This window comes from Sorex fumeus, unplaced genomic scaffold (genome assembly GCF_029834395.1).
Source record: "Sorex fumeus unplaced genomic scaffold, SorFum_2.1 ptg000044l, whole genome shotgun sequence".
Lineage (NCBI taxonomy): Eukaryota > Metazoa > Chordata > Mammalia > Eulipotyphla > Soricidae > Sorex > Sorex fumeus.
In genome coordinates, this window is record NW_026606101.1 from 68,723,589 (window position 1) to 68,751,279 (window position 27,691).

The 27,691-nt window shown below is 45.5% G+C and overlaps 1 protein-coding gene across 1 annotated transcript; it reads right to left on the reverse strand.

Moving 5' to 3' along the window:
* Positions 1-364: 364 nt before the first annotated feature.
* COPB2 (COPI coat complex subunit beta 2) lies at positions 365-27,195 on the reverse strand. The gene is made up of 22 exons (XM_056121658.1): positions 27,079-27,195; positions 22,515-22,652; positions 20,409-20,495; positions 20,099-20,225; positions 18,786-18,934; positions 16,349-16,495; positions 15,362-15,461; positions 14,237-14,379; positions 13,808-14,007; positions 12,480-12,590; positions 10,054-10,142; positions 9,863-9,969; positions 8,748-8,891; positions 7,995-8,125; positions 7,509-7,716; positions 4,619-4,729; positions 3,392-3,606; positions 1,687-1,779; positions 1,413-1,593; positions 1,194-1,262; positions 956-1,030; positions 365-732 (listed from the first exon to the last, which is right to left on the reverse strand). Exons 1-22 carry the CDS (start codon positions 27,079-27,081, stop codon positions 619-621), a joined length of 2,742 nt encoding a protein of 913 aa, XP_055977633.1. The 5' UTR covers positions 27,082-27,195; the 3' UTR covers positions 365-618.
* Between the last annotated feature and the right edge of the window lie 496 nt (positions 27,196-27,691).

Consider the following 27,691-nt stretch of genomic DNA (forward strand, 5'->3'; position numbering starts at 1 on the left):
GCAATCACATCAAACAGCATTTAAAGAAAGCATTAACACTTTCCATGTTAACAGCCAGTGCGTCTCTGAAAGCTGGGCTTTCAGACCACGTATCCAGAACCAGATCGGTACAAACGCATAAGAACCTATGCTCTACAGATGGAAGGAGACAGTGCAGTCAGAACAAGAAATAGTATTTTGAGAACTATCACATGGAGATTCAGTTCTGAGAACAACGTAGTAGTATTTCAAAATGTGATTTAGTTATACAGGGGGAAAAACATGTGGGTTGGGCCCTAGGTACACCTTAGTTCTCTTGAGTCTTCTAAAACTAGAAGCCTGTTTTCATTACTCAGAAAGTGTAAGGATCTCCATTAACTCAAAATAGTTTGAGATATGGTTTAATGACAGTATGAAAAAAAAAATCAAAGCCCACGTGTGCTTTGGTTGACAAGGAAATAGTGATTCAGAAACCGCACATGAACTTCTTCCGTGAGCACTCTGCTTCCAATGGCCCGCACTGTTTGTTCACATATAAAAACTTAAGGAGTTTCTCAAAGTCCAAAGCACTGTGGTGGGTGTGACGATCAATTACTGCCCGCAATGATCTGTTCAGTGCCTTAGTGGGATATACTACTTTCAGTCATCCAAAATATCTTCTTCATCCAAAATATCTTCATCCAGGTTGATATCTGTTGTGTCAATTTTGTCCAAGTCCAAATTAGTCAAATCTATTTCCAGTTCCAGTAAGTTCTGCAAAGCAAAGGAAGAAGGTGAGTTATCTAGTACTGTGTTAGAGGTTGTTTCATGCTACAGAGAGAACTGAAACCTAATAATCCAGTAACACCGAAACCATCTGTTTCACAGCCCTCACTCTGAAACTGAAGCCGTCACTTAAAACGTGAGGCTTGCACATCCCTGGAAATTCCTGGGTAGAGCCTGGACTTCTGATGGCAAGTGTGGCTCAGATCTCTACCTCTTCTTCTTTGTCAGCTGTGCGTGAGGACTCGGTGACGACAGGGGTGGAAGAAGCAGGTTTCTCTTCAGGTTTCTGAAAGCCCAAGTAACGGTAGTGATGAGCACGTCCCCTCCAATCAAAGTTCCCTCCAACCTTCCCCCCCCCAGCCCCCCAAAGAAGCAAAGAAGCATGGTCAGGATTAGGAAGAAGGATACTTGGGATCGAACCTCTAGGTGGTCTCGCGCTGTGTACTGACCTGTTGAGCTGCAGGCCTTGAAGGCTGAAAGCCTTTTGCCTCTTCCATGACATTTCTCTCTTCATTGGGCTACCGGAGGGAAAAAAGTCATGATGCAAGAGTCTGACCAGGTCCTACGCCAACAACAAGGGCTGGAGCACAGCTCGCTACCTTAAGACCTGGGGGAGGTGCCTTGCCCACCCCCGGCCCCTGCTGTCACGGCTGGCCTGAGCCACTCACCGTGACCAGTGGGTACTGCCTGGCAGGCAGCAGATCAGCGTGTGTCTCCTTCACCCACTCCTCCACCACAAAGGCCTCTTTCAGCCCGGGGAAGAGGTTTTCATACTCCGTTGGGTCGGCCAGGGACTCTGCCGCTTTCTGGTTCACTTTGGCAAGGCTTTCTCTCCAGAGCTTCACCACCCTGTTGGATACCAAGGGGCCAGAGGGGGAGTGAGTCCATGGGTTCTGCTTCTGGCTGAGACGTTTCTTTGTACAACTGAAACTGAAAGCCCACCTTGAAACCTGACTGGGTAAGTAAGTGCGGGCCAGGAAGGCTGCCTCAGGCAAGCGTCCAGTTCTGATCAAGAGCTCCAGGCAAGCATCAAGCCTAAGGATGAAAAAGACACCGTCACCTGGAGGAAGCACTGGACAAGTCACATTTATACACACACGAACCGTGGATTCAGTGTGGCTAAGTCAGCGTTGCTCCCCGTGCCCACACACCCACCTCATTCCTGTCACTGAGCCATTAACCTGTCATCACCCACCCGTGTGTCTCCCGATCAGTGGGAGGGAGAAGACAGCTGCAGAGAGCATTTTTAATCACCTTTGTTTGCTTTAACAACTCCCAAGAAGACTCTAATAAGGCTTTTCAGGATCAGCTAGGACTACAGACGAGCGTCTGCAGGCTGCAGGCGACCTGGGGGCAGAAGCGTTTCCTAAGTGGGGACGCTGTGCAAGGTGGCCAATGCACCTGTCCAGAGTGGTACAAGACCAGCACGCCGGGAGCAAAACACTCATTTTAAGTTCCTACTTTTTCTGTGTTGTATAAAGTGGACAGTATGTTTTAGAATTCAGGATTTTTGGTCACTTTTTAAAAGCACTATTATAATCTATCTCCAACATCTCCAGCATGAAATAATAGAAGGGTTAATATTTTGTAATAATACATTAGTACTTCTAAATGCAGTAAAAAGGCATTCCAAATGGCACAAATGCAATTCATAATAGTACTTAAGAATTAAGGTCATTTTTGCTATCAAAAATGAGTTTGTCATTTGGAATACTTTTTACAAAAAAATGCTTCATAATTTTTTTGGATTTGGGGGCTGGAGAGATAGAAAGTACAAGACATTAAGGGACTTGCCTTGCACAAGACCGACTTTGGTTCAATCCCTGGCACTGCCAGGAGTAAGCCTTGAGCACTTCTGGGTATAACCACCACCTCCCCCAACCAAAAAGAGATCTTTGGACTTTTGACTACGGATAAGGAATCACAGGCCTATCCCAAAACACACATAAACATAAAAATACATGCATTGGGATGTCTGTAGTAAAAGTTAATTTCATAATATGGTTAGGGAATGTTGATTTGGCTTATACGAGCCGCTACACTTAAAAATAGAAGTGATAGCACAGCGGGTAGGGCGTTTGCCTTGTATTTGGCCGACCTGGGTTCGATTCCTCCGTCCCTCTTGGAGAGCCCAGCAAGCTACCGAGAGTATTCCGCCCACATGACAGAGCCTGGCAAGCTCCCTGTGGCATATTCGATATGCCAGACACAGTAAGAACAAGTCTCACAATGGAGATGCTACTGGTGCCCGCTACATGCAAATCAATGAACAACAGGAGGACATTTAGTGGGATCTGAATCTACAAGAACTGGTACCCTCACTTCCCTCCTACCTGAACAAATGAGAAGAGCCCATCTGGGAAAAATCACCTGCCCTTCAGGTACCAACAGGAGCAGCTCAAGAGCTGCCTGAGCCGTAAGGTGAAAGACCTCAGGTGGGAAGTGGCAGAGCTTCGCCCCTGGCGGCTCTGGCTACCCCCACAGGCTGCATGCAGAGCACGCCCCCAAAGGTGCCCGCCAACAGCCGGGAGCAGCGAGGACTTGAGGGCTGTCTTCCTGGGGCTCGGCTCTCCCCATCCCTCAGGCAGTGGCAGACTATGCTTTTGGTTAACGCACACCCCTGTTCGGAGCCTGGCTGCACACTTACTTGCCCTGTAAAAAGTAGCTCATGAAGGCCACATTATTCTTGCCGTCCCTCTCCGCACCCTCGGCCAGCTTGTTCACCATACTGGCATTTCCGGAAGCAGTGGCCAGCAGTAGCAGACCCCCGTAGTCCTGGGCGTGGTGGAGGCACTCCTGGGCCAGGCTGAACTGACACTTACTGATGGCGAGTTCCGCGAGCTGCTTCCACTTCTGCTCTGACTGAGAAGAAGCATGGCCCAGTTAAAAGCCCTTGAAGTAAACATCTGAATTTCCAGCATCAACTTCAGTCTGTTAACCTGAGCGTTACCAGGCAGCTAATAGATATTTCTGTGTATCGAGCTACATGCCTCTTAAATTGGTTTCATCAATCAAAATAAGAACTATAAAATGAGGAAATGGAATTATTCACAAATACAAAATCAAATATACAACTTTAATGATGCATGAATAATCAACCCATCTATTTTATTTTTATTTTGTAATTATACAGCACTGAAAATAAAAGTAAAACCATCTAGGAGTTTTAAAGTAATTATACTGCAGTTATCTTAATGAGTAATTTAATATCATTTTTGAAAAGAGAACACTGTTCATGTCCATAAGTCTTTAACAAATATCTGTCAGAGCTTCTCAAAAATCAAATGTTACACAATTTGGATCTTAACATAGTTGAAATTTATCTAGACATCTGAAATGAGTTTGTCAGACTTGCTCGACTGAAATTATACTTGTGTGTCCTCAGAACCCAAAGACCCATAAAAAAATGCCATTAATCTATAAGGCCAGGATCAGGTCTGGAACACGGGCAGGTGACAGCTGTCTGCACTCTGGGACTGAGTAACTGTCTGACGTCTTCCACCTTTCCTTCTCTTCCAAGACAGAGCTCATGTAAGATATGAAACCACTAACCAATGCTCCACCATAATCCATTTGATTTACGCAGTGATCGGCATAATGCATCTTTAGAAAGAAAAAAGAGAGGAGGGAATCCTCCTTGGGAGACTCCCCATAATCTGGGAGCCTCTCTGCATTCCTGTCCCCCTCTTCCCCTTCCCTAAATAAAGCCTTTTCTGAATTCAGCCAAAAAGAGAGAGAGGGAAAAAAGGGCAATAACCTCACCAGATGAGTCCATTTCCACTTCAGAGAACTGCAGTAACACAACTTATACTCAACAGACAGAGGTATTGAAGACCTTTCTATCAGTGATGAAAACTTATACATTAGTACATACCTCTGCTTCCACTGCTAACTGGTATGCAATTTTTAGTTCTCTAAGTTGAAGAGCAAGTTCAAAGCGATGCTCAGGGTCTGTAGATACTGTAAGAGCTTGCTGTTTGAAGCCCTGAAAAGAAAAATACATATGTACCTTTAAGTGTTATGTGTGTAGGAGAGTGTAACCACATACATCTTGCTATATCATGCACACATGCACATGGCAAAGCATCCCCTTCCCTCTCAAACTAAAACCTGGCCACTGACGCCACCACACACCACCTGTGGCTCACCCTCAGTAGTGGCTTAATTACCACTAATTGCAGTGCCTGCATCAATGTGTTAAATCGAACAAAAGTGACCTAAGTAAATACGCTCTAATGAGAAGACAGAAAAATAAAAGGGTTGTTAGCTGCTAGGAACAAATCTGGTGGATACGACTGCGAACCCTGCCGTTTTCTAATGAGTACAAGATGACCAATGCCAGATAAAATTAATGAACAATCAGAAATGGGAAAACAGTGTCAGAAGGGAAAGGGTGCTGGAAAGCTTGAACAAGAAATAGAACCGGAGCTGCGAGAACAGTTTCACAAAGACCAGAGGCATGGGGCCAGGGAGGAGGCTCCTTGGACAAAGCACACGGTGTGACATGCCACGTCCCATCGCTGCTACCAGAAACCCCGTCCCAGCACCAAGAGAGGTGACCCTACAACAAACAGGCTCACGAAGCAGGGCCGCGGAGGCCACCAAGCCCAGGCCCTCGGGCTAAGTCGGGGTGAAGGCTCTCCCAGCAGCTCTAGGTCACCTGGCCCAGACACCGGGTGACATCATCTCTGACTTTATTGTTTCAGTCATCAGCAAAAGCAGGAGATGCAAAACTCAATCACCAGAAACAACCACTGTCAGTGCAAAGTAGCTGCCCCAGGGAGATGGGCAGCGCTGGGGCCAGGACTGCCCTCTCGAATGTGAGCTGCACAGGAAGTTCACATGCAGGAGCATCTTCTGCCTGGGGGAAGATGCTCAGAAGCAGAGAATTTAGACCGCTGAGTCCCATCAGTTGGATCTTCAGGAGGGCTAAAATGAGGCTTAACATGATTTAACCACACAAACTGAAATCCTGGGTATCCAAACACGCCATGGAAACACATTCTGAAGAACCTGCACTGAAGCAGACACTGAAAACCCAGGAGCGGATGGGACAGCAGAAGGTCTGGGGTCTGGTCAGGTGCAGGTGAGGGTCGAGCAGATGAAATAGAACTGCTTTCCTCCTCGGCCCACTCAGGTGACAACAAAGGCTTTCACTGTTTTTATTTAAGACAGGCAGGCATGAGACATCAGCAGCAAGATTTTGAAAGTCTGAACATCTGAGGATTATCAACAATTCATTCAAACAGCAGGGAAAACTGACCGTGAGCCAGGAATGAAGCAGGCCCCGAAGTCACCTGGTTCCCACCGAGTCCCCAGATTGCAGGGCTGTCACAAACACATGGACAAGGGCTGATGCGCATCTAAGCAGCGGTTAGAGCCCCGGGCTTCTCCACACACACAAGGACAGGCCCTGGGCCCCAGAGGGCAGCGAGGGCACCTCTCGTCAGGGGCTGCTGCAAGGAGGAGTTCTGAGCTCCAAAAGAGAAATAGGACATGAAGAGAGTGTTCACAGAGTATGGACAGTCAGCACTGGCACACAATCAGTGAGGTAACTGGGGAGCTTTCTGAACTCACCTGGCAAAGGGGAAGGAACGAACACTGACGCGTCCATGAGGTCACTGCGCCAGCCAGCACGGCATACCACACCATCAAGGGCTAGGGAAGCCCTATCAATGAACAGATAACATGCCACGACCCGTGCTGTGCTCGCCACCCGCCAGGGCTGACCCCAGACTCCACGACTTCATCTCAGATGCCCTCGTGAGGGAGTGTCCATGTGAGGAAAGTCTAGTAGCCAGACCAAGCTCTAAATCAATCAGCCACAGCAATGAAGGAAGCGGAGCAGGTAGGAATAAAAGATCTTCATAATGAAAACAGAAAACTACTGTCCATATCCTGGGGACACTCAGATCCTACGAGGAACTTAAGAACAAAAATGAGAAAACCAGTGCACGAGGTTCAACTATGAAGAACATTTCCACAATGAGAATATATGAAAAAACAGAGGTAGGAAATCATCCGGGATGATTCAGGAAAATCTCTCAGAAGTCAGTGGCCAATTAAAATAGCTCATCCTATATCCAGAGGTATGAAAAACAACTGGCCCCTACCAGGATCCATATCAGGATGACATTTCAGAACAAAGAAGATCCAAAAAAAATATTGAAAGGAAAAAACCGATTGGGCACCATGAATCTCAACGTAAGTCTTTAAATGTCAACAGCAATTAGAAGTTAGAATAGAGCAATGCCTTAAAAACAGAAAGAAAATTAGCTCCAGCCTAGTTTTCTATACCTGCTGAGCCAGCTATATTTTGAAGGTATTAGAGGGGCATATTCAGATAATCAAAGTCATGAAAAATTTCCTATCCATAAATAGCCCTCTTCTCTGAAAACTATGAAAGGAAACACTCCAGTCAAACAAGGGGCTAATCCAGAAAAGAAGCTATGGGGTTAAAGCAAACAATGGCTCCACCCAGAGAGGGCCAGAGATGCCCAACACGGATGCCGAGGGGATGGCTATCCAGGGTGAGAAGCTGAGGCAGACTCAACACACTGCAAGGAATTTTCAAGAAAGGCTGGAGAAATAAAAGACAAATGAACCAAGAATAGTTTGGGGGAAAAGGCAACCGATTCCTTTACGCACGCTCTGTGAAAAGACTCAATTACTATGTTGGAGGAGAGATCGTCACCATCACCCAGGAAGCCCCAAAACACAGAATGACCTCACTCAAAAGGAAAACCACATCAACCCCTTCTTACCTGCTTTTCCAGGAAGTGTGCCACCCGGGTCCTTTGCTCCTTGGGGATGGTGGGCAGGACCTTGTCGGCCATGCTGAAGTCCCGCCGCATCACGGCCGTCTGGTACTCCAGCACAGACACTAGCAGCGAGTAGCTGACGATGTTCAGTTCTTTGTCCCCCAGGTACAGCCTGTTGTCTTTAGGGATATAGCCCAGCAGATACATTGTCCTGCAGGAGAGAAAGCACCCAGCTTCGGAGATGGGCGCACAGGCGCTCGCTCGCCCCCTCCCTCCCTCCCATCCCTGCCCTCCTCAAGGCTTGCTCTCGCCTCTGGATTGAACATTTGTGTCCACCTGGCTGATGTGATCTGGAGGGCAGGTGAGAAGCTATGAAAACACCAAACAGCAGGGGCACCATTGCCACTTGGCCAGTAACAGGTTTGGCTTTCTAAGCGCACCCTTACGTACAGGGTACTGAAGGCAAAAGCACACTGATACCCAAGCTACCTGTCCAGGTGGGCGATGGTGACGATCTCCCCTCCGACGTAGTAATTGAGTCTGTTCACGGAGCTTGTGTAAATAAAGCAGTCGCCTACCCACAGGCCCGTTTTCACAATCTCCTGAATCTCGCCGAGAACCTGCAGCAGGAAAATAAAGACCAACGGCTGCCTCATTCTGCATCAGAAATCCTGTCGGTAACAGAAACCCGAAGTCAGCTGGGGTGACATGGAAGAGCAGAGAACGCAGAGTGAAAGCCAGTGCACAGTGCAAGGCAACGTCCAAGAAAGAACATCTTTCCGTGGAACTTCTGCCTTTATTTTTCATTTAAAAGCATATTCCTGGGTTATTTGGAATAGCAAATGTCACCATTATGCCAAAAATGTCATTTAAGTGCTAAGCGTCATGCCTAATGGATAGATGTGTTTTATTTAGTCTTCCTGAGCAGCCCACTGCTGATTTATCTTCCCCATCTGAGACCTGAAAGCAAGTCATTCAGGCACAACACTTAAATCTCCTTACTAAGAGTTACCCAAAGAAGTCTATGTACAGACTTCCCACACCAAAGGCACACAATTTCTTTTCAACACAAATACTTTTAGACTCCAGTCTCTGAGCCAAGTTTTCCATGGTCACGTTTCACTGGAACTCCTTAAATTCTGTGTTTTCCCAACGCCAACTGCTGATGTGAATAGGGGTGAAGTGCTGCGATGCGCATATCATCATTTAAGCACAAAGGGAAACTCACGCTGCTGCAATTACCTCAAAGGCATCTTCAATGCCATCTTCCGTGACTCCCTCGTGGCTTTCCTGTGCCGCCAAGACTTTCTCCGACAGATACTTAAGGATAAAAAATGACTCCTCGGTGGCAATACAGACCAGCTCTCCAGAGTCCGACCAGAAAATCTGCAACATGACAAACAAAAACAGAGACAAATGATTCTGGGTTTCTGAGCGGCTCTGACAAACTGCACTTGGCTTTGTTCCTTAGAAGATTTATCTTCTTATATTAAGATGATCAGTATCACTTAACAGACCTGTGCAGTGCATATATGCCTGCATTTGGGGAGGGGTGGGGCGGGGCTGGAAATGGAGAGCCCCAGCTAGGGAGCAAGGAAGGCGAGTTGTGAGTTACACACGGACTGGCACTCAGAGCAGCCGCCTGGTCCCCACCACTCTCGGTGTTTCTCCAAGTCTGTATTGTCTCTTGTGACCCCCCCCTGTGGAATTTTAATGCCAGAGATACTAAGTCTGCACATTTATACTGCATATACACACGCTGGGTGGACCTATACATGTCCTGAGTATGGTGAAGAATTATCCATGCTTCACACGAACGCCGATGGTTCTGCACCTCTCAGGAAGCAGTTTTTGCTCTGTGAAGTGCTCTATGTCCTCAGTGAGAAGACACATTTTAGAAAACAGAACCAGGAACACAAGAAAGGTGGGCCCCTCTCCAAACAGGATTTCCCGACGGTGAGAGTTATAATGCAGCAGGCAGCTCTAATGATAGGAAACTCTGCCACTAGTACTGGTTTCAACAGCCAGCAGCAGGCAGGGTACGAAAAGCATCTGAGCGCAGACAACTTCTCAGGCCCTGCCAAGCCAAGAGTTCTCTGACTTCTTTCTTCCATTTTGAAGTCTTTTATTCTTTTGTTGCAGACAAAAGTCATTTCAAAATGAATAGCATTTGTATAAAAGCATTTGTATAAAGTTTGTAGGAATTTTTAAACTATTCAAAATGCTCATCTACCATCTCACTCAAATAGTGCAATTCTGTCGAAACAATCCCAAGGTACATGGCACCAGGTCTAACTCCATGGAGCCAGCGCTCTCACCAGCACACAAACGTTCCAGTAATAACGGAAGACACTCACATGTTTGGGCTGAATTTCAATCCTGCGTATGAGTTCTGTATTGTCCCAGTCATAGAAGGCTAAGCCATTCACAGATCTGACTCCCAACAAGAAGCCTCCATAGATACCTACAGAGAACCAAAGAGAGTTCGAATAAGATGCTCTGAACCATTACACAATTTTAAATATGTGTGTGTAGAAAGAGCACTCACTTTCTGCTCCGAAATCAGGTTTAAATGATTTTTTTTCCTTGAAGTTCTTAAAAATTTTTACCACACTGCTGCTCTCTCTAATTGCATATCTGGGGGTCAAAAAAAGAAGGAAAAACTAGCACATTAGATACCAAATCATAACTAAACATCAAGTTACAAATATTTCCAAATACATTTCAGTAGCGAATTATGCAAAAATATCTTATTTGACAGTTCAGTATTTTTCCCCCAAAGCCTCTGTGAGCACCTTACAGCTAGACAAATAATGAATGGTGCTGATAGCACTACACAAATTACTTGGGCTTACAAACTATTTTAAGAACTAAAAAGCAAAAACAAATCCAAAACAAAAGCAAAGAAAAAAACCTAAGAAGGACTGAAGGACCGAAAGTCTACCAATGCCTAACTTAAATGATTATATCAACTGATATATTCATACAAAAGAATACCATTGGGTAAGAAACAGAACTAAATAAGGATGAATCTCAAAAACACTATGTAGGGCAGAAGAGGCCAGAATTAATAGCCTATGATGAAAGTAAAGACGCTGACTTCAACATGGTGGTAAGAGATTCACATTTTGTAGGAGCCAGAGTAGGGGCAAGACTGCTGGAAGCTGGGGGGGTGGGGAGGTGATAAGCGCTTCAATATTCCACCTGAGCAGGTGGGCAGGGATTGTATACACCTGTCCAGATTCATTAAATACATACTCAAAAGAGAGCACTTATTTTGCATAAATCAGCTCTCAATAAATGTGACTTTAAAGTAAAACCTTTTGGGGGCACAGCGGGTAGGGTGTTTGCCTTGCATGCGGCCAACCCGGGTTCGATTCCCAGCATCCCATATGGTCCCCTGAGCACTGCCAGGAGTAATTCCTTTGAATGCAGAGCCAAGAGTAACCCCAGTGCATCGCCGAGTGTGACCCAAAAAGAAAAAAAAAAGTAAAACCTTTTGAAAGTGACTCACTCATAAACCCCACTAGGCAACAACTTAGGGGACCGGGTCTGACCAGGCCTTGATGATAAGGGTTGTGGCTGCCGCTGGGCCTGAGAACATCCGAGAAACTGACCTGACAGGGGTTTTGCTCTAAAGGACACTGAAAAGGTCCTAGCTGGGCAAGCAGGAGAGGGTGCCAGCAGAGAGGGACAGGGACAATGAAGGGGTGAGGCTGCTCATGAGCCAGAACACTGCGTGGATGACGAGAGAACCTTTACAAGCGCCCACCACAGTGGGCGATAACGGGGGAAGCAGAGGCAGGGCGCAGGGTCCCCTGGATGAGGCAGAAGGGCAATAGGGTGCTCGGAGCCCCGGGTGGAGGGGCGCTTTCTGTTTGCTCCTTGAAAGAAGGTAGATTTTGGGGTTCTGAGTAAATAGTTCAGAAAATGGGGCCCCGAGGCCAAGTATGTTATAAGCCCAACATCTTATAAAACACTGAGAATCTAGTAGCCACTGCTGAGAGTAGGACAAAACATGGGTAATACTAAGAAAATTGTAAATATGTTTCTTGGTTTTGGGGTTGGGTCACACCTGGTGATGTTCAGTGTTAGGGGACATGCGGGGTGCTGGAGATCAAACTGGGATTGGCCACATACAGGGCAAGCGCCTTAACCCCTGTACTACCTTTGTAGTCTGCCTACACGCGAATATGCAATTCAATGTGTGATCTGAAAAAGATCAAAGCCCTGATGCATATTACCCACAACAAGATGGAATTTAAAGAAGGAGCCAGATGGAAATCAGTTATTAATTCTAGCTAAAAAATTTCTCCTGTTTTTATGAGACTATTTGATAAACATTATGAATTTTAACAGAAACTGTCTTTGTAAGAACACTGATGAATACTGGGTGGAAAACAAATTCGTTTCTTCCCTGGGGCAAGGAGAGGGGTTGAGGACACCCGCTAACGCCAGGGGCTACTCCTGGTTGTGTACAGGGGGATTCATCTGCAGGGCACAACGGGGGTTGGCCGCACAGCTCCCGGACTATCTCTCTGGCCCCAGAAAATATAGTTTTAAAGACTCCATAAATTTCTCAGCAAGATGTCATCAGAAACAGTGGCTCTCCCAGCGGATGATGAAGGGGCAGCAGTCTCCACAAGGCCAGGTCACAGGAAGAGCCTCTCAGGGACATGACTTGGGATGTGCTTAGCCCTGAGTCCCTCAGCACTAGGGCTGGCCCCAGGGTTCATCAAGGAAACAGCAAGACTGCCCTGCCTGCCTAGGCGAGCCAGCTCAAGACTGGACAGAGAGGGCACAGACAGCAGCTCTGCTTCTCGTCTCCTCGCCAGCAGCTCCCCTGGGAACTGCCCTGACCACAGAGAAGCAGTCCAGGTTGAACCCCCCGACCGAGCTTCCGAACACGGGAGCACACAACTGTGCCTCAGCAATTGGGGCCGGCAAGAATCGCAGGCAGCACCTGCCACTTACTCAGAAGAATCGTGGGCCCAGGCAAACTCCTGGGCAGACCCGAAGCTCTTGTTTCTCAATGCCATGGCCGTGTAGATGATATACTCGCCATCACCACACACCACGACAAACCTGGAAATCCCAGCCGCCAGGGAGGGAAGAACAGAGAAACCAATGACATGGGCAAGCTAAGAAGCAAAGGGTCATCTTCATGGTAAAATGCTCCAAGTAACAAACGTTATTTCAGCTGACTGTCGGAAGTTTTATCTTTCAGTTATACATTTCTTTGACTACAGAGCTAGACATAAATATTCCACCCCACGGTCCTTAGGCCAATAAATTCCTCTAGCATTTGTTGGGCGCCAAGACCTCCAGTCCTTTACTTATTTTCACCACCAGAAGGCACAGCTTGCTGCAAAATTATCTTCATTTAAAAACTGGCCATTCAAATGATTAATAGCTTATCCTCATTTTTAATGACTGTTCCTTATATAATAATGAGCAAACACAGAATGCAGCAAAGCCACATTTTCTCAACATAAAACTCTCTTTTAAGTTCTAATTTAGAATGCTGTGATTGGCTGTTATTACATTTGCCTAAGGGAAAAATGCAAAACTTGGAGGGAAATGTTTTATTATGATATTAAGGAAAAAATATAAAGCTAATATACTCTTATATAATGAACTCTTAGCTTCATGAGAACATTATATTACAAATAGTTACAGACACTATTTACTGAACAAAGCACAGACTTGGTTTGTATACTTTGTCTCTTTCAAAACTTAGGGCAGCATTATAAAATGCCCAGATCAAATGTAAATAACGCTTAAAGCTTAATAGTTTGTTAAGATTCATTATGTGTAAAACTCTTCTCTCACACAGATGCTTGGTACATGCAAAATCTTAAAAGAAAAATGAACTGACGGTTCACATTATAGATAAGAAGCCAAATTACTACTAACTCCAGAGGACTCACACCCTCAGGGTCAGTGTTTGCTAAAAGCAAGGGGTCCGCAAGTATTTAGGAAGCCCTGACCACTAAGCCTTCGGGTAAGGAAAGATCCTTTGCTCAGAGGAGCCTTAGGACACACACTCACAGAAAAGGTGAATTAAAAAAAAAAAAAAGAAAAAATCAAAATTTCTGTGGCTGCCCACAGCTGTGTGGGGTGACTGAAAGCCCGGGCACATGAGCAGAGGGTGGGGGTGGATGCACACACACGTACACACACACACACACACACACAGATACATGCGTACACACACGTACAAACATATGCGTACACGCGCATACACATACACATGCACACACGCACTCTGAGGTTCCAGAGATGACGAGGCAATGGCTTACCGCCCGTTTGGATTGTGCTGGATAGTCTGAGGGTATATTTCACAACTACCCATGTCCTTCACGGCCAGTGGCAGTCTCTCCCCATCTTTAATCTCAGCGTCGCCCATTGCTTTCAGGTTGGCCTGCTGGACCTCAGAATGTTTGGCCCAAATGATCTTCCCATTGGCATCCATGGACATAGCAGGCTCTTCCCGACCAAGCTGGAGGAATGACAAACGGGCTCTTAGTAACAGAAACTGAAGCACAATGAAACAAACAAGGCCTATTTTAACGGGGGCTGTGTTCATTTAGCAGGGGGCTACTTCTTCTTCAGGGCTCAATGTAAGAAGCACACTTTAATTACAGCTGAAGACTTGAAACATGCCTCACTACAAGTAAAGACCTTGGCCTACAGCCAGCAAGCCAGAGAGGAGTCTAGCTGAAGAGTACCTTCACGATGATGCTCCCTTCATCATAGCCCAGAGCAACATTGTTGGACCCCCGCAGACTGGCCACACACCACACCCTCTCCATCCCGTAGTTCAGCGTGCTCTCCAGGCGGTATGTGCTGGCATGCCAGATGCGCACAGTTCCTGCGAAGAACAGAATGGATACCGCCTCACCAATCGGAACACCAACAGAAAGTGTGCCAGGTGAGCCAGCCACACGAAATCTTTATAGATTCAAACAAGAAACACTTCCTGGCTTAATTAAAAAAAAAAAAAGTCCATAAGTAAAATTACAAAGCAATGGAAGTTAATGATATTAAAATCTGTAAGAAACTAAAATAGAGAAATATGATTCTAAACATGGAAGAGGAATAGGATTTTCTAGGTTCGGTGCCTCTGTGCCTCAGATATAAGACTTTCTCTCATCCTTTTGCTAAAATCCTAGGGGGTCAGGAGGTATGCATGTTCCCAATTCATCATTTTCCCAAAGCACAAGATCCGCGAAGTGGCCAAGTAATAGAGTGACCCTAGACAGAAGACTCCAAAGCACAGGCTCTTCCAGTTATTCATTAGGACTCCTGGATGTAAGAGTCAAAAGATACCAGAATGATCAAGCTGATGGTATCCCTTTATTCTTTCTTTTTTTTTTTTTTTTTGATCACACCTAGCAATGCTCACGGGTTGCTCCTGGCTCTGCACTTAGGAATTACTCCTGACGGTGCTTGGGGGACCATATGGGATGCTGGGGATTGAACCCAGGTCAGCCGCGCGCAAGGTAAACGCCCTACCCACTGTACTATCACTCCGGCCCTCTCCCTTTATTCTTTACAGCTAATGTTATCTGAAGAAGATAGCAGAATTGGGCCGGAGAGATGGTACACCTTGACTTGCACACACCAACCAGATTCAATCCCTAGCATCTCAGATGGTCCATGAACACCATGAGGAGTGATTCCACATTACAGAGCCAAGAGTAAGCCCTGAGTATTGCTGGGTGTGACAGACAGACAGACACAGACACAATCAGTATCACTGGAAACCCCCATTTCCAAGCAAAGCACTACCTGGCTTTGTAACCCCTGTAGTAACTATAAGCAAAGAAATAAAACACACATCTCTAACTTACCGTCTTCTGAGCCTGTGATGATGATCGGCAATTCAGGATGGAAACTGGCGCAGGACACGTTCTGGGCATGCCCCTCCAGTGTCTGCACACATGTTTTGTTCTGTGATCAAGACATAAAAAGCACGTTTTATTAATGAGAGAAAAGCACTCAGCCTTTCTTTTCCATACAGAGATAAAGTTGTTGTAATAGTCATTAGAACACTCTAAATAAATTTCAATACAGAAAATCTTCAAATAGAATTATCATGGCACAGATTTTGACTACTTGAGAACCAGACAATGCAGATGATCACACCTAAAGAAAATAACAAGCCCATCTTAAAAGATCTGGTTTCCATTAGAATATTTTCACCAAAAATTAATAAACATCTTCAATAATTTTATTCTGCATTTAAATGTGAACTTGAATTAAGTTTCTATGTAAAACGAGCTTTCTATGCCTTGTTTTTAAAGTGCATGTGAAAATTTTGAAAGGACAATGAAACAAAATTTAACAAAATCTTGTACCTAAAAAAAGCAAAGCAACAAAAAGCATATCTTGTTTTTCTGAGAGTCTACATGACAAATGCTTGTACCATGGCTATGCCAGAGGACATTATTCATTGATTTGCTAGCTTTCAAATAGAAACAAGTCTGCTAATAGAGACACTAGAAGATATAAGAATTCATTCTAAATAAAATATTGAAAGTTTATAATTTCTCCTGTGAAGTGAAATGTAGACGTGTCAGCATTTTACCGTGATATACTATTCAAGCATCTGTTTTCTTTCATTTGTGGAAGCACAGTGAGCAGAGCTCGGGGACAGCCGGTGGCGTGAGGCACAGAGCCTTCAGAGCTTGCTCGGGCCCTTCATTTCATTGTTATGGAGTATCTGGGTCCACAGTTTAGGTGCAAATACTAAAGCCTTTAGTTACAATGCAGTGAGCAAAATTCAACAGGAGACAGTAAAAAGTCTCTAACAAAGGCAGGTTCTGAAAGATCTGTACCTGATAATCCCATATTTTGACAAGACGGTCATCTGCCCCTGAGATGAGGTATGGCTTGTCACCACCACTGTAGTAATCGATGCAATTCACGCCTTTCTCATGTCCCTCTAGCGTGAAGTTCGGGGAGGATGAGCCCAGCTGCCACACCTTCAAGGAAGCACAGCACCTTCTGGTCAGGGGCAGCTCGGCCATGCCCACACAACCACCCCGTCCAAGACAGAAGTCAATGAACGTTCACTCTTTTTACCCACATTTTTGTTCTTTCTTCATTACTTGAAAACTTGTTTTAAACAGACACCCAAAGTAACATAAGGTGACATTGTGAGAAATGCTATCTTAAGGTAGTAAATGCTTTTATGAGAAACTTAACATAAACCTAATGCAAGCAGACTGAGTGAGATGAGAAGGAGAAAAACATGGAAATGCAGTCAGACGTTGTTATAGCCTGGTGGTAAACTTTATAAATAGTCACTGGATGCTTATTACAAAGGAGGTCATTGGTGAGCACAGAGATGTATAAATAAACATTTTACCAATTACAGTACATGGCCAACTTTACTCTGGAATACAAACACCTGTTCAGATGCAGCTTTTAATAATTCAGGCATATAGCTTTTTAATGCGAAGGAAGTACTAATAAAAATATATGATGTAAGCATACATGTGGAGGCAAAGTTAATACAATAATCAAGTTTAAATACTGCAATATACAGTGCATCTGTACCTAGTAATATATACATCTATACAAGTACTGTAGTTAAAAAAAAAAAGAAACGGGCATGATTATATGCACTGTAACACGCATCAGACAGCAAACATGGCTACAGAGTTAAGGGGAAAAGGACGAAACATCAAACTTTGGGGGTATAAATGTGGACAGTCCTTGGTTCTTATTTAATGTAAGGTGATCACAGAAGCAAAAAGCTGTGGATGGAAAGGAAGGAGGATGACAAGCTTTGTCTAGAAGTGAAAGGAGTATCTGCAGAGTGTCTCAGAGCAAATCATGGTGCCCGGAAAGATGAGGGAAAGACACCAAAAGGGAAAACAAAATTCTGGAGGAGAAGGAGAGGGAGTGCTGAGTGAGGTAAGGTGTGTGGCCACTGGCAGCTCGAGAGAAGGTGACTTGAACAGGGTGGCAGGAAAGGGCTCATGACTGCCGGAGCTGCTCTGGGGAACCTGAGTGTGTCACACCAAGAACTTTGGACTTTATCCTTAGATCAGAAGCTGACAGACAAAATTCAAATTTATAACAATAACAGAAACATCACAGGGGAAAGAAGAAAAAGAATGGAGGCATGCAAACATATTCATAATCAGCAGAGGTCAACAGTATACTCAGAGAGAGAAAGTAAGAGTAACTCAGAGAAGATACTGGCATCTTCCTTACCCCAGGTCCACGGAGGCGTGTACAATTTTCTTCCATTTGGACAAAGACTCACATTCATTAAAAGCACGAAAATGCCAAAGTATTTTCCTTTGGTTAGTTTTCTGGTTTCTTTTGTTTGGGAGGGTCATACCCAGCTATGCTTAGAGTTTAATTCTGGCTCTGCGAATCACTCATGGTGATGCTCAGGGGACATATGGGATGTCAGGGATCAAACCTGGTTGGCCACATGCAAGGCAAATGCCCTACTCTCTATACTCTCACTCCAGCCCTTGCCACAGTATATCTCTAAATAGAATACAACAGAATACTAGAGCAGCCACCAGAAAATGAAGTAATGAAATTCGCTTATAAGTGGACATGGAGAGTATCATGCTGAGCAAAATGAGTCAGAGAGAGAGGGACAGACATAGAATGAAAGCACAGTATGAGACTGACACCCAAGATCAGCAGAAACAAGGGCCAGGAGGACGGGTCCATGACTGGAAGCTTACCACAAATGGTGGTGGGGGGATAGGGGGTGGGGTGGGGGGGGCAGGGATGCTTTAGGATAGAGAAGAGATCACTATAACAAGAATAGTTGGGAATGATCACTCTGGACAAGAACTGTATACTAAAAGTGGTAAAGGGACAAGCATAATAATCTTTCAATACCTGTAGTAGTACAAACCATAATGCCAAAAGGAAAGAGAAAGAGAAAAAAAAGTGCCTGTCACAGAGACAGGCTGGGGTGGGAGACAGGGGGGCAGGAGGGAAACTGGGGACACTGGTGGTGGGAAATGAACACTGGTGAAGGGATGGGTGCTGAAGCACAGTATAACTGAAACCCAATCACGAACAACTTTGTAACTGTGTATCTCTTAGTGATTCAATAGAATAAATAAATAAATAGAATATGCCCCCAGTCAAAATAGAAAGCTCTGGTATGACTACAAAATGAGCTTCACAGAGAGACTTCCAAAACAGGAATAATCTGGACGACCAATTGTAAGATATCTGAAATGAGTGCACTTCACCAATAACCATGACAGACACGAAGAGCAGACACCCTACCTTGATGGTCCTGTCCAAAGATGCACTGGCAAACTGATTATTGTCTTTGGGGTTGATAACAATCTGCATGACGTAATGGGTGTGTCCTTCAAACACTTGCGAGCAAGACCATTTTTTATCCCAGTCCCAGAGTTTAATAAGCATGTCATCTAGGTCAAAGGAAAATCTCAAAGTTAATCAAAACGTTAAATTCTTTTACACAGAAGTAAAATGAAGGGTCTCTGTGCCTACAGGCAGCCAATGCACCTCAAACTTACATTCCAGAACACAAAAATAGAATCAGATGAACAGATTTTTCCAAATCCTCCTTCTAATAATAACTTTCTAGAGAAGACTAGAGGCAAAAGAGGAAATTTACTGATGGCAACTATAAACATTTCATAAGAGAATTTAAGAAAGACTCAGTGGGGTTTTCAGCATGAGTAATGCAGGTCTGATTAGAGTTCAACTGCGAATGATGGCAATGACCAGGAAATAAACACTTGCTCTTATAACACAGACTGTTTTTTTTTTAAAAAAGGCTGTGAATTACTTTTCAATGTTTAACTTAGAAATGTTTCAAGAAGGGCTGGAAGGGGCCAGAGAGATAGTACAGTGAGTAGGGCATTTGCCTTGCATGCGGCTGACTTGGCTTTGATCCCTGGCACTTCATATGGTCCCTCAAGTCCACCAGCAGTAATCCTTACACACAGAACTAGGAGTAAGCCCTAAACTAAACACCATGTGTGGCTCCAAAACCAAAAAAAAAAAAAAAAGAGAGAGAGAGACTAGAATGTGGGTCAAGTGGTGAAGCACAAAGCCTGCAAGTGTGTGGCCCTGGGTTCAATCCCCATACCAAATGGACAGCTTGCACTTCCGGGGGTGGCACCCCAACAATTCAAAAACAATCCAAGCGCCACTGCCAATTCAATGAACTTGTTTTAATTGCCCTCTAGGAGGTGCACTGTTTGATACACCAGACCAGAAGCTAACTAGTTTGAATACAAAGATTCGATTAGGCTCTGTGGCAATTCTCCAGTTGCTCCCTCATCAGCATGTACATTAGCATTCTGTTGCGCAGATGGTTAAGCATCTAGACCTTCAGATCTTCCCTGACAGGAACTGGAGCGACTGCCACACAAACCCTAAGCAGAGTTGGTATTTCATTAAAATACAATGGCAAGCAGCACGAATAGCATGTTAATGGAGTTGAATAGTTTAAAGGTGCCTTGGAATTAGAACTCTACTCATAACAGAGGCTAAAAGTACTGCATGTCTCACTAAATGAAAATGATTACTTGGGAGATACATCACCAAAAGGGATCATCTCTTACCACTGCTAGTTAGAATAAAAGGCTGCGTTGGGTGAACAGCGATACAGCGGATGTAGTCCGAGTGTGCTTCAAACATATGGACTCTCTCCAGAGTATTGTAGTTGAACACTCTGATCTGCATGTCATCCTGGAAACAGACACCCCAAAATCATCAGAACTGATATGCGCGAAAGGTATTTATAGGCTCAAGGCATAAATCCGTACTTCAAAACACTGCACTCATTAACAGAGGAAATGCAGAATAAAAATACTGCGACTCATTTACATAATCACCAGCCAATTCCAAAAACAAAGTCAAACAGTTGCTTACCGCTCCGGTCACAACCCAATTCTTCCTCGCCACAAACTTCGCAGCGCGAACAGGAAGGTCACACACTTCAAATGTTTTCACCAGTGTCTTTAAAATTTAAGAATATATAGTTTGAGTTATGGAAAATTACCAAATATCAACTCTGATATACCTAAAACATGCAGTTATGGAGGTCCCCATTTCTCAGCCTTTTCCTAACCGTGGCCGACCCCCAAGCTTGTTTCCATCTTGGGACGTCTCCCACCCCTTAGAGGCTGGCCCCTAGTCTTGTGCGGTGGCTCCCCAATAATTTGACAGAAACACAGGCTCATATGGTCCCATGCTGAGAAGCACTGATTTAAATCACTTGTACAATTATATCCTTAAGCTACAATATGAAAGCTTAATACATAAATAGAAAAACCTATAGTTCACCTTTTGTTCAACAGACAGAAAGTTAAGATACTCATGTGAAAGTAAACGCTCACAAGATGAATTCCCAGATCCTCAGCACTCTGGCCCTTCCCTATGCCAGCCTCACTATTTTTTTTTTAATTTTTTTTTTTGTTTGTTTTTTGGATCACACCTGGTGATGCACAGAGGTTACTCCTGGCTGTGCACTCAGGAGTTACTCCTGGCGGTGCTCAGGGGACCATATGGGATGCTGGGAATCGAACCTGGGTTGGCCGCGTGCAAGGCAAACGCCCTACCCGCTGTGCTATCTCTCCAGCCCCAGCAGCCTCACTATTTTTAGCTATTCTTGGACTTGTATCTATCTGCTGCTCTCACTTCCCTCCAAAACGACCTAAAAGAACCTTATAAAACAACAACAACAAAAAGAAAAAACAGAAAGAAAGACAAAAATTATCCATGAAATAGCTATGAATCAGAGAGCCCCAGAGGAGGACAATGAGGCAGATGACACTGAAGAAAGAAAGAGAAAGGCAGGTAAGGGGATGATCATGTGAAGCAGCTGTGCGAACACAGAGAAAGGCAAGGGAAGCATGCAGCTTTAAGCCACGACACTGAAATGACAGAACTGAGGATGGTTACACAGAAACAGAAGAAGGGATGGCCTAGGAGACATAAGGAAGCATGGGGGCACTATGTGTTAAATGCAAAATCAGAAATGACTGAAACATCTGAATGAAGAGGAAGACCAAAGGAGGAGGAAACTGTCTCAAGGCCAAAGGAATGTTCAAGATAAAGATGTGAAATTGCAGAGGGCAAAAACCCTGAAGTGGGGCTGGAGCGATAGTTTAGCGAGTAGGGTACTGTTTTGTACATGGCTGACTTGGGTTCTATCCCTGGCATCCCATATGGTCCTCTGAGCACTGCCAGGAATAATCACTGAGCACAGGTATGACCCAAAAGTAAAAAAAAAAAAAAAACCTGAAGCGGCAATACTGTAATAAATGGTGTATCTGTTATTCATTAGATCAACAATCACTGAAAACTTATTATATATGTTAAGCTATGTATGGCACAGGTGCTGGGTGCAGTGGAGAACAAGTGTTCACCAGTACAAAATGCCACTAAGTGTGTATTTGTAATAATATCATTATAGTGATTTAAGAGGAAATTATTTTTAGGCCTTAGTTTCCTCACCATATTCAAGTTATCTGAAATTTTTCCAATGTAAACTTAATCTGGAGTTTAAGAATTTAACCTAGTATGCTGGGTTGAATTGTAATTCAACTTAGCATTATAATTACTGTATAAGTAGACACATTAGCTGATTATATGTTCTGTACTTTAAAAGAAAAAGACTGGCCAAGAAAAACTAATATGAGATATTTATTCAGATAAAAGAGAACCAAACAAATATTAAGGCAAATAATCTATAAAATGCATATTCTCCTATGTGAAATCAATGCTATCTACAAATACTTCCCTGATATAATCTATACTTAGTAAGGCTGACTGAAAGCTATACACACATAAATATTAATTCCTCTTTGATGAAAATACTTGCATCAATTTATCTAAGAAAGCACTTGGTAGACAGTACTGGACTCTGCTATATATATATATGTGTGTGTGTGTGTGAATATTTATAATATATTTAATATAGCATTATAAGCAGTCTAATAAAGGATTTCTAATTAAGTCCTTAAAAATTCTTACCTGTGTTTCATGATTCCAAACACACACACTTCCATTGTAAAGACTCGCCAACATCCATGGCTCTGTGGGGTGTAAATCTACACTCTTCACACGGTCAGATCGAGCAGTCAGCTTTCTCTTGATATCAAGTCTCAGAGGCTAATGAGAAAAACATAACCCAGTCATGAAATCACTACGAAAAATAAAATATCTGTGAAATCTTAACTGAAACAATGGAGTAACAGGGGTACAAAAATACTTTTACTTTGCTGAACTCTAGACAGTTTCAAATCTAAAATACCTACTTCTTCACTGAAATAAAAATTTTTTAAAATGTCTTTAATCTTAACTCTATAGTGGCAGCATCAAGATTTTTGGCCTCAGAACACCATACTCCTTTTTTTTTTCTCCTTTTTGGGTCATACTGGGCCAGGGGTTACTCCTAGCTCTACACTCAGGAATTACTCCTGGCGGTGCTCAGGGGATCATATGGGATGCTGGGAATCGAACCTGGATTGGCTGTGTCCAAGGCAAATGCCCTACCTGCTGTGCTCTCGCTCCAGCCCCAGAACACCATATTCTTAAAAAATTCTGAGGCACCAGAGGGATGGTATGTGGGCAGAGAGGGCAGAACCTGGGTTTTATCCCAGCCCCACAAAAGGCCCCCGAACACTGCCAGGAGTGATTCCCGAGCAGTGTCAAAGTAAGTACTGAGCACCATTGGGTGTGAACTCAAAAGAAAAAAAAATCCAGTTTGAGCAACCAGTTTGTTTTAAACAAAGCTCACAACTTAACAGTATGCCTTAGTACTAATGTACACTTTCCACTTCATCACACCATTAATTTCAATTTTTATTTTGGTTTTGGGACTACATCCAGGGGTGCTCAGGGCTTACTCCTGGTTCTTCACTCAGGGATCACTCTGGTGGGCTCTGGGGATCTTATGGGATATTGGGGATTAAACCCAGGTCTGCTCTGGTGCAAAGCAAATGCCCAACTTGCTGTACTATCTCTCTGGAGCCCATCATATCATTTTAAAGATGTACACTCAAGTGTCAAAATGTAATAAAATTATTTATTTGTGCTGTTTTATCAGGGCGATACCTGGCAGTGCTCAAGTTTGTAAAGACATTAAGTGAAACTGGCTTTATAAAACCTGTGACCCAATAAAGAATATACAGCAGTGTCAGCACTTTGACCAACTGATACTCTGAAACCAACATTGTCACAAAGCAACACAGTGAAAAAGGCCAAGTATGTCTTTTTTTTTTTTGCTTTTTGGGTCTCACTCGGCAATGCACAGGGGCTACTCCTGGCTCATGCACTCAGGAATTACTCCTGAGTGGTGCGTGGGGGACCATATGGGATGCTGGGAATTGAACCTGGGTCAGTCGCGTGGAAGGCAAACACCCTACCCACTATGCTATCGCTCCAGCCCCTCCAAGTATGTCATTTTATTAGTGAAATAGCTGTGGACTTCCCCAACACTTCGGGAGTCCCTGTTTTATAGATTATCTGGTAACGACATGTGAAATACGTAATAAATTACAATTCTGTGCCCATATTACTAATGTCGTATCATGTACCATGGGCTGGGTTCAAGCTCTGGCACACACAAACCCAACCAAAAGAGAGAGAGAGAGAAAGACAGAGACAGAGAGACAGAGACAGAGAATATCCCAGTGTTATTCTTGAAGTCTTTGTAAGCTAACAGCAGTGCTTTGGTGCCCACGGCCTTACAGACACAAGGCCCACCTTCTACCTGTGAGCCACACCACCAAGCTCCCCAAATTTATTTTTCAGCTCTTCCATGATGATCTTGAATGTGAGAGAAATTTATGATTACTTTTCACTCGAAATGAAGACTGCCTGATTTACACATGCTAATTAGAGAGGATTTCCTGTGGCTAAGGAAACAATTACCAGGCTTTCACTTGCCTTTTATTTGTCAGATCTGGGTCACGGGCTACTTCGAAGCCTGTGCTTGCTTCTACATTCCTCACTTTCAGCAACTATTTATACCTCTCACATGAAGAGTCAGAGTTCCTGGTTCTTGTCTACACCCAACTACAAGTGTCTCCGCCATCATTATGCTTTTTTTGTCCTCTCAATGCTTCTACTTCCTATCATCTTTACAGTTGAAGCAGAACCTTTTACTTCAACATTTCAGAATCTGTCCCATTGTTTATCATGGCCAAGACTTTAAACCCCTTTTTTCTGAGAGTCAACAAAACATAAAGTATCTAAGATAAGCCTGGAATACATGGCTTTTATGACAATCAACACGTATCATATAGTTCTCTTCTAATAACTGGGCTCATAAGTTATAGACATTTCACCATTAACATAGTTTCAATTGTTGGTAACTCGATATAAGTGATGCTCTGGGACAGTGAGCCAGAGGACTGACTAATGTGTCAAAACAACTTTACATACTTCCAACATACAGATCCCAAACTCTATTATTTCTTGCAATAGTTCAGAGACTAGTTTGAATGAGACACTGCTCTAGGCAATGTCATACAAAGATGAGAGCAGTACTCATATGGCATTGCCTCCCCTCTTCCAAATGCTGTTTGCATGAGGGCTCAGTGTAAATGCTCCAGATGATCTTTCTGATTACCTGAGGCAGACAGGGCCATTCCTAGGGGATCCTCTAGACTATGATCATTCTTAGTAGCTTTGCATACTCATTTCTTCTTGCTTTCTGGGTACATGTTCCTCAAAGGTAAGGCCACCACTTCCTAGTAATGTCTATCTAAACAGTATCTTATACATTTGGGTATAAGAAGTCTCAGGACAGACAAAAGAATTAAGGTTTAGAGAATTTGGCAGGATTCAAATCTCAGTTCTACCACGCCTTTCCAATGACAGCAAATCTCTTTAACTTGTCTAACTGAGAGATACTACTATTATATATCGCCGAAATGCTATGAGAATTAAATTCTGCATTACACAGCTAGAATAGTGCCTGGGTTACACAGTCACTCCATTAAACACTATTTGTAATTCACCTTCCCAGTTATTTGGTGATTAGGAGGCAAATGCAGGGCACAAGGTAAATGACCGAGCTAAGAAAATTCATTCCAATCTTAAACAAGTGACTTTAAATGTGCTGGAGAAGGAACTACTGCACACTTTGGGGGCTGGAGACATAGTGCGCCGAGCTAGAACAGAGCACACACTTCGCATGCAGGAGGCCTGGGTTCAAGCTCCAGCTCATATACAGTTTCCGGAGTACCACTGGAAGTGACCCCAAGTCAGATCTACCCCGAGCAGCCTTTTTAACTGCCTGTGGCACCAACACCCCCCCCCCCCTTCTCCCCGCTCTCCTGTAAACAGCGACAAAGAAAAATGACATTAGGTAGATGCAAGGCCCTTCTCCAAAACTCTCCACTTCAGGACCTGGACGAAAGCAGGTGGTGGAGAATGAAGGACAAAACATAACTAAGAGGGCTGGAGCGATAGCACAGCGGGTAGGGCGTTTGCCTTGCACGCGGCCAACCTGAGTTCGAGTCCCAACATCCCACATGGTCTCCTGAGCACCGCCAGGAGTAATTCCTGAGTGCAGAGCCAGGAGTAACCACTGTGCATTGCCGGGTGTGACCCAAAATGCAAAACAAAACAAAACAACAACAAAAAAACACATAACCAAGAGACTGGGGCACTGTGTCATGACTCCTGGGGACCCAGGGACACTCACCACGAAGAGTGGCTCCCCCAAGACCTCACGGAGCACTGCCTACTTCTCTGCATTTCCCTGCCAGGCCCCTCGGCGTGCAGGGAGGCCACCTCTGCTGCAGTTCCGCCCCCGCTGCAAGGACCCTTGGCCCAAATGCATTTAGAACCGCCTGTTAAGCGAACAGTAAGATGAAGAGTTGGATTTTCTCGTCCCTGGAATCAATGAGTTCCTCTCCTTCAAAATCATTTTTGTTTAGTCAACCAAGTGTTTAAACATCAAACACTCTCCTTGGCCCCGCCCCCCGGAAGGGGAGACACTCCCACTCCGAGCTCGTTCTTCCTAACACGGCTGCAAAACGGCTCTGGGGGATGCGAGCGACCACTCTCTGCTCGCGGTCAGTGCAGCCAGCCAGGACAGCTGCGAGTGCAAGCACAGCGGCCAGTTTCCACACACCGCTCCTCAACGCTCGTCCCCACGAGGAGGCTGAGCCGGGACCCCGGCGCCTCTGAAAAGCAGCTTCGGGCTCCTTCTACTTCGCTCCGCGGCGCCTCGACCGAAACTGAAAGTTTGGGGGTCGCCAGGAACAAGCTCCACACCGGGGCAAGCTGGTGTCACCGTCCCGGGGGCTGGGCGGGCGCTCGGGGCTGCAGGGCTGTGCCCAGTTCCGCGCTTTCGGCCTCTGCTGCAGAACACGGCGGCTCCGGCCAACGCCCCCACGCAGCGGAGGAAGGAAGCCCCCTCCCCCCAAACCACCCGGGACGCCGGTGTCCCGCCGCCTCCTCCGCCCTAACCGCAAACCGGACCGGGACCCCCGAAAGGCCCGCGGCGGCCATCTCGGAGGGGGCCCCGGAAACTGAGCGCGGCCAACGGCGCCCCGCTCCCTCCGGCAGGGCCCGGACCTACCATGGCTGCGTCGGTCCAAGCCGGGGCGGCCTCACTCGCTAGCGGCGACTCGGTCCCTCCGGCACCCACCGACCCGCTGACCCGCCGACTGACTGACGTGGAACTTCCGGGAAGCGGCTCTCGCGAGATTGGGGAAACCCGGACGACGCGAGCGCTTGCGCAGACGCGACGCCGGGGGTGACGCGCCGCAAGCCCCGCCCCGGTTTCCTAGGCAACGCGGCCTGCTCAGCGGAGCGGGCGGCGCTGGATGCGGCGGGCGTGGCGGCGGCGACCTTCAGGGCCGAGGCTCTGGGGCGGCTGCGGAGAGAGGAGGCGCGGGAGCGGGAGATGGGAACGGGGGGCAGCGAGCCGCCCGGTCCCGCGGGCCGCGCCGTGGGGAGCGAGGGGCAGAGACGCCGCCTCAGGGCCCCGAGCCCCGTGCGTCCGGGCGCGGGAGGCGGGCCTGGGAGCCGGGCCTGACGGGGCGGACGGGCCGCGCCGGGGTCCGGCTGCGCGCGGGGACCCAGGCGGAGCACCCCCGAGGCGGGGCCCCCCAGGAGATGGGGCCGCGGGCGCTCAGGGGCGCCGCGCCCTGGGGAGCAGCCACGGCCTTTTCCCTGGCGAGAGTTTGGTC

Excerpts from the sequence above, each read along its gene's own strand:
- COPB2 (XM_056121658.1), bottom strand. Across the intron at positions 10,143-12,479 it reads TGGGCCCACGATTCTTCTGA|ATATGCAATTAGAGAGAGCA; the intron begins GTAAGTGGCAGG and ends TTTGACCCCCAG. Across the intron at positions 8,126-8,747 it reads GCATTGAAGATGCCTTTGAG|GTTCTCGGCGAGATTCAGGA; the intron begins GTAATTGCAGCA and ends TTCCTGCTGCAG.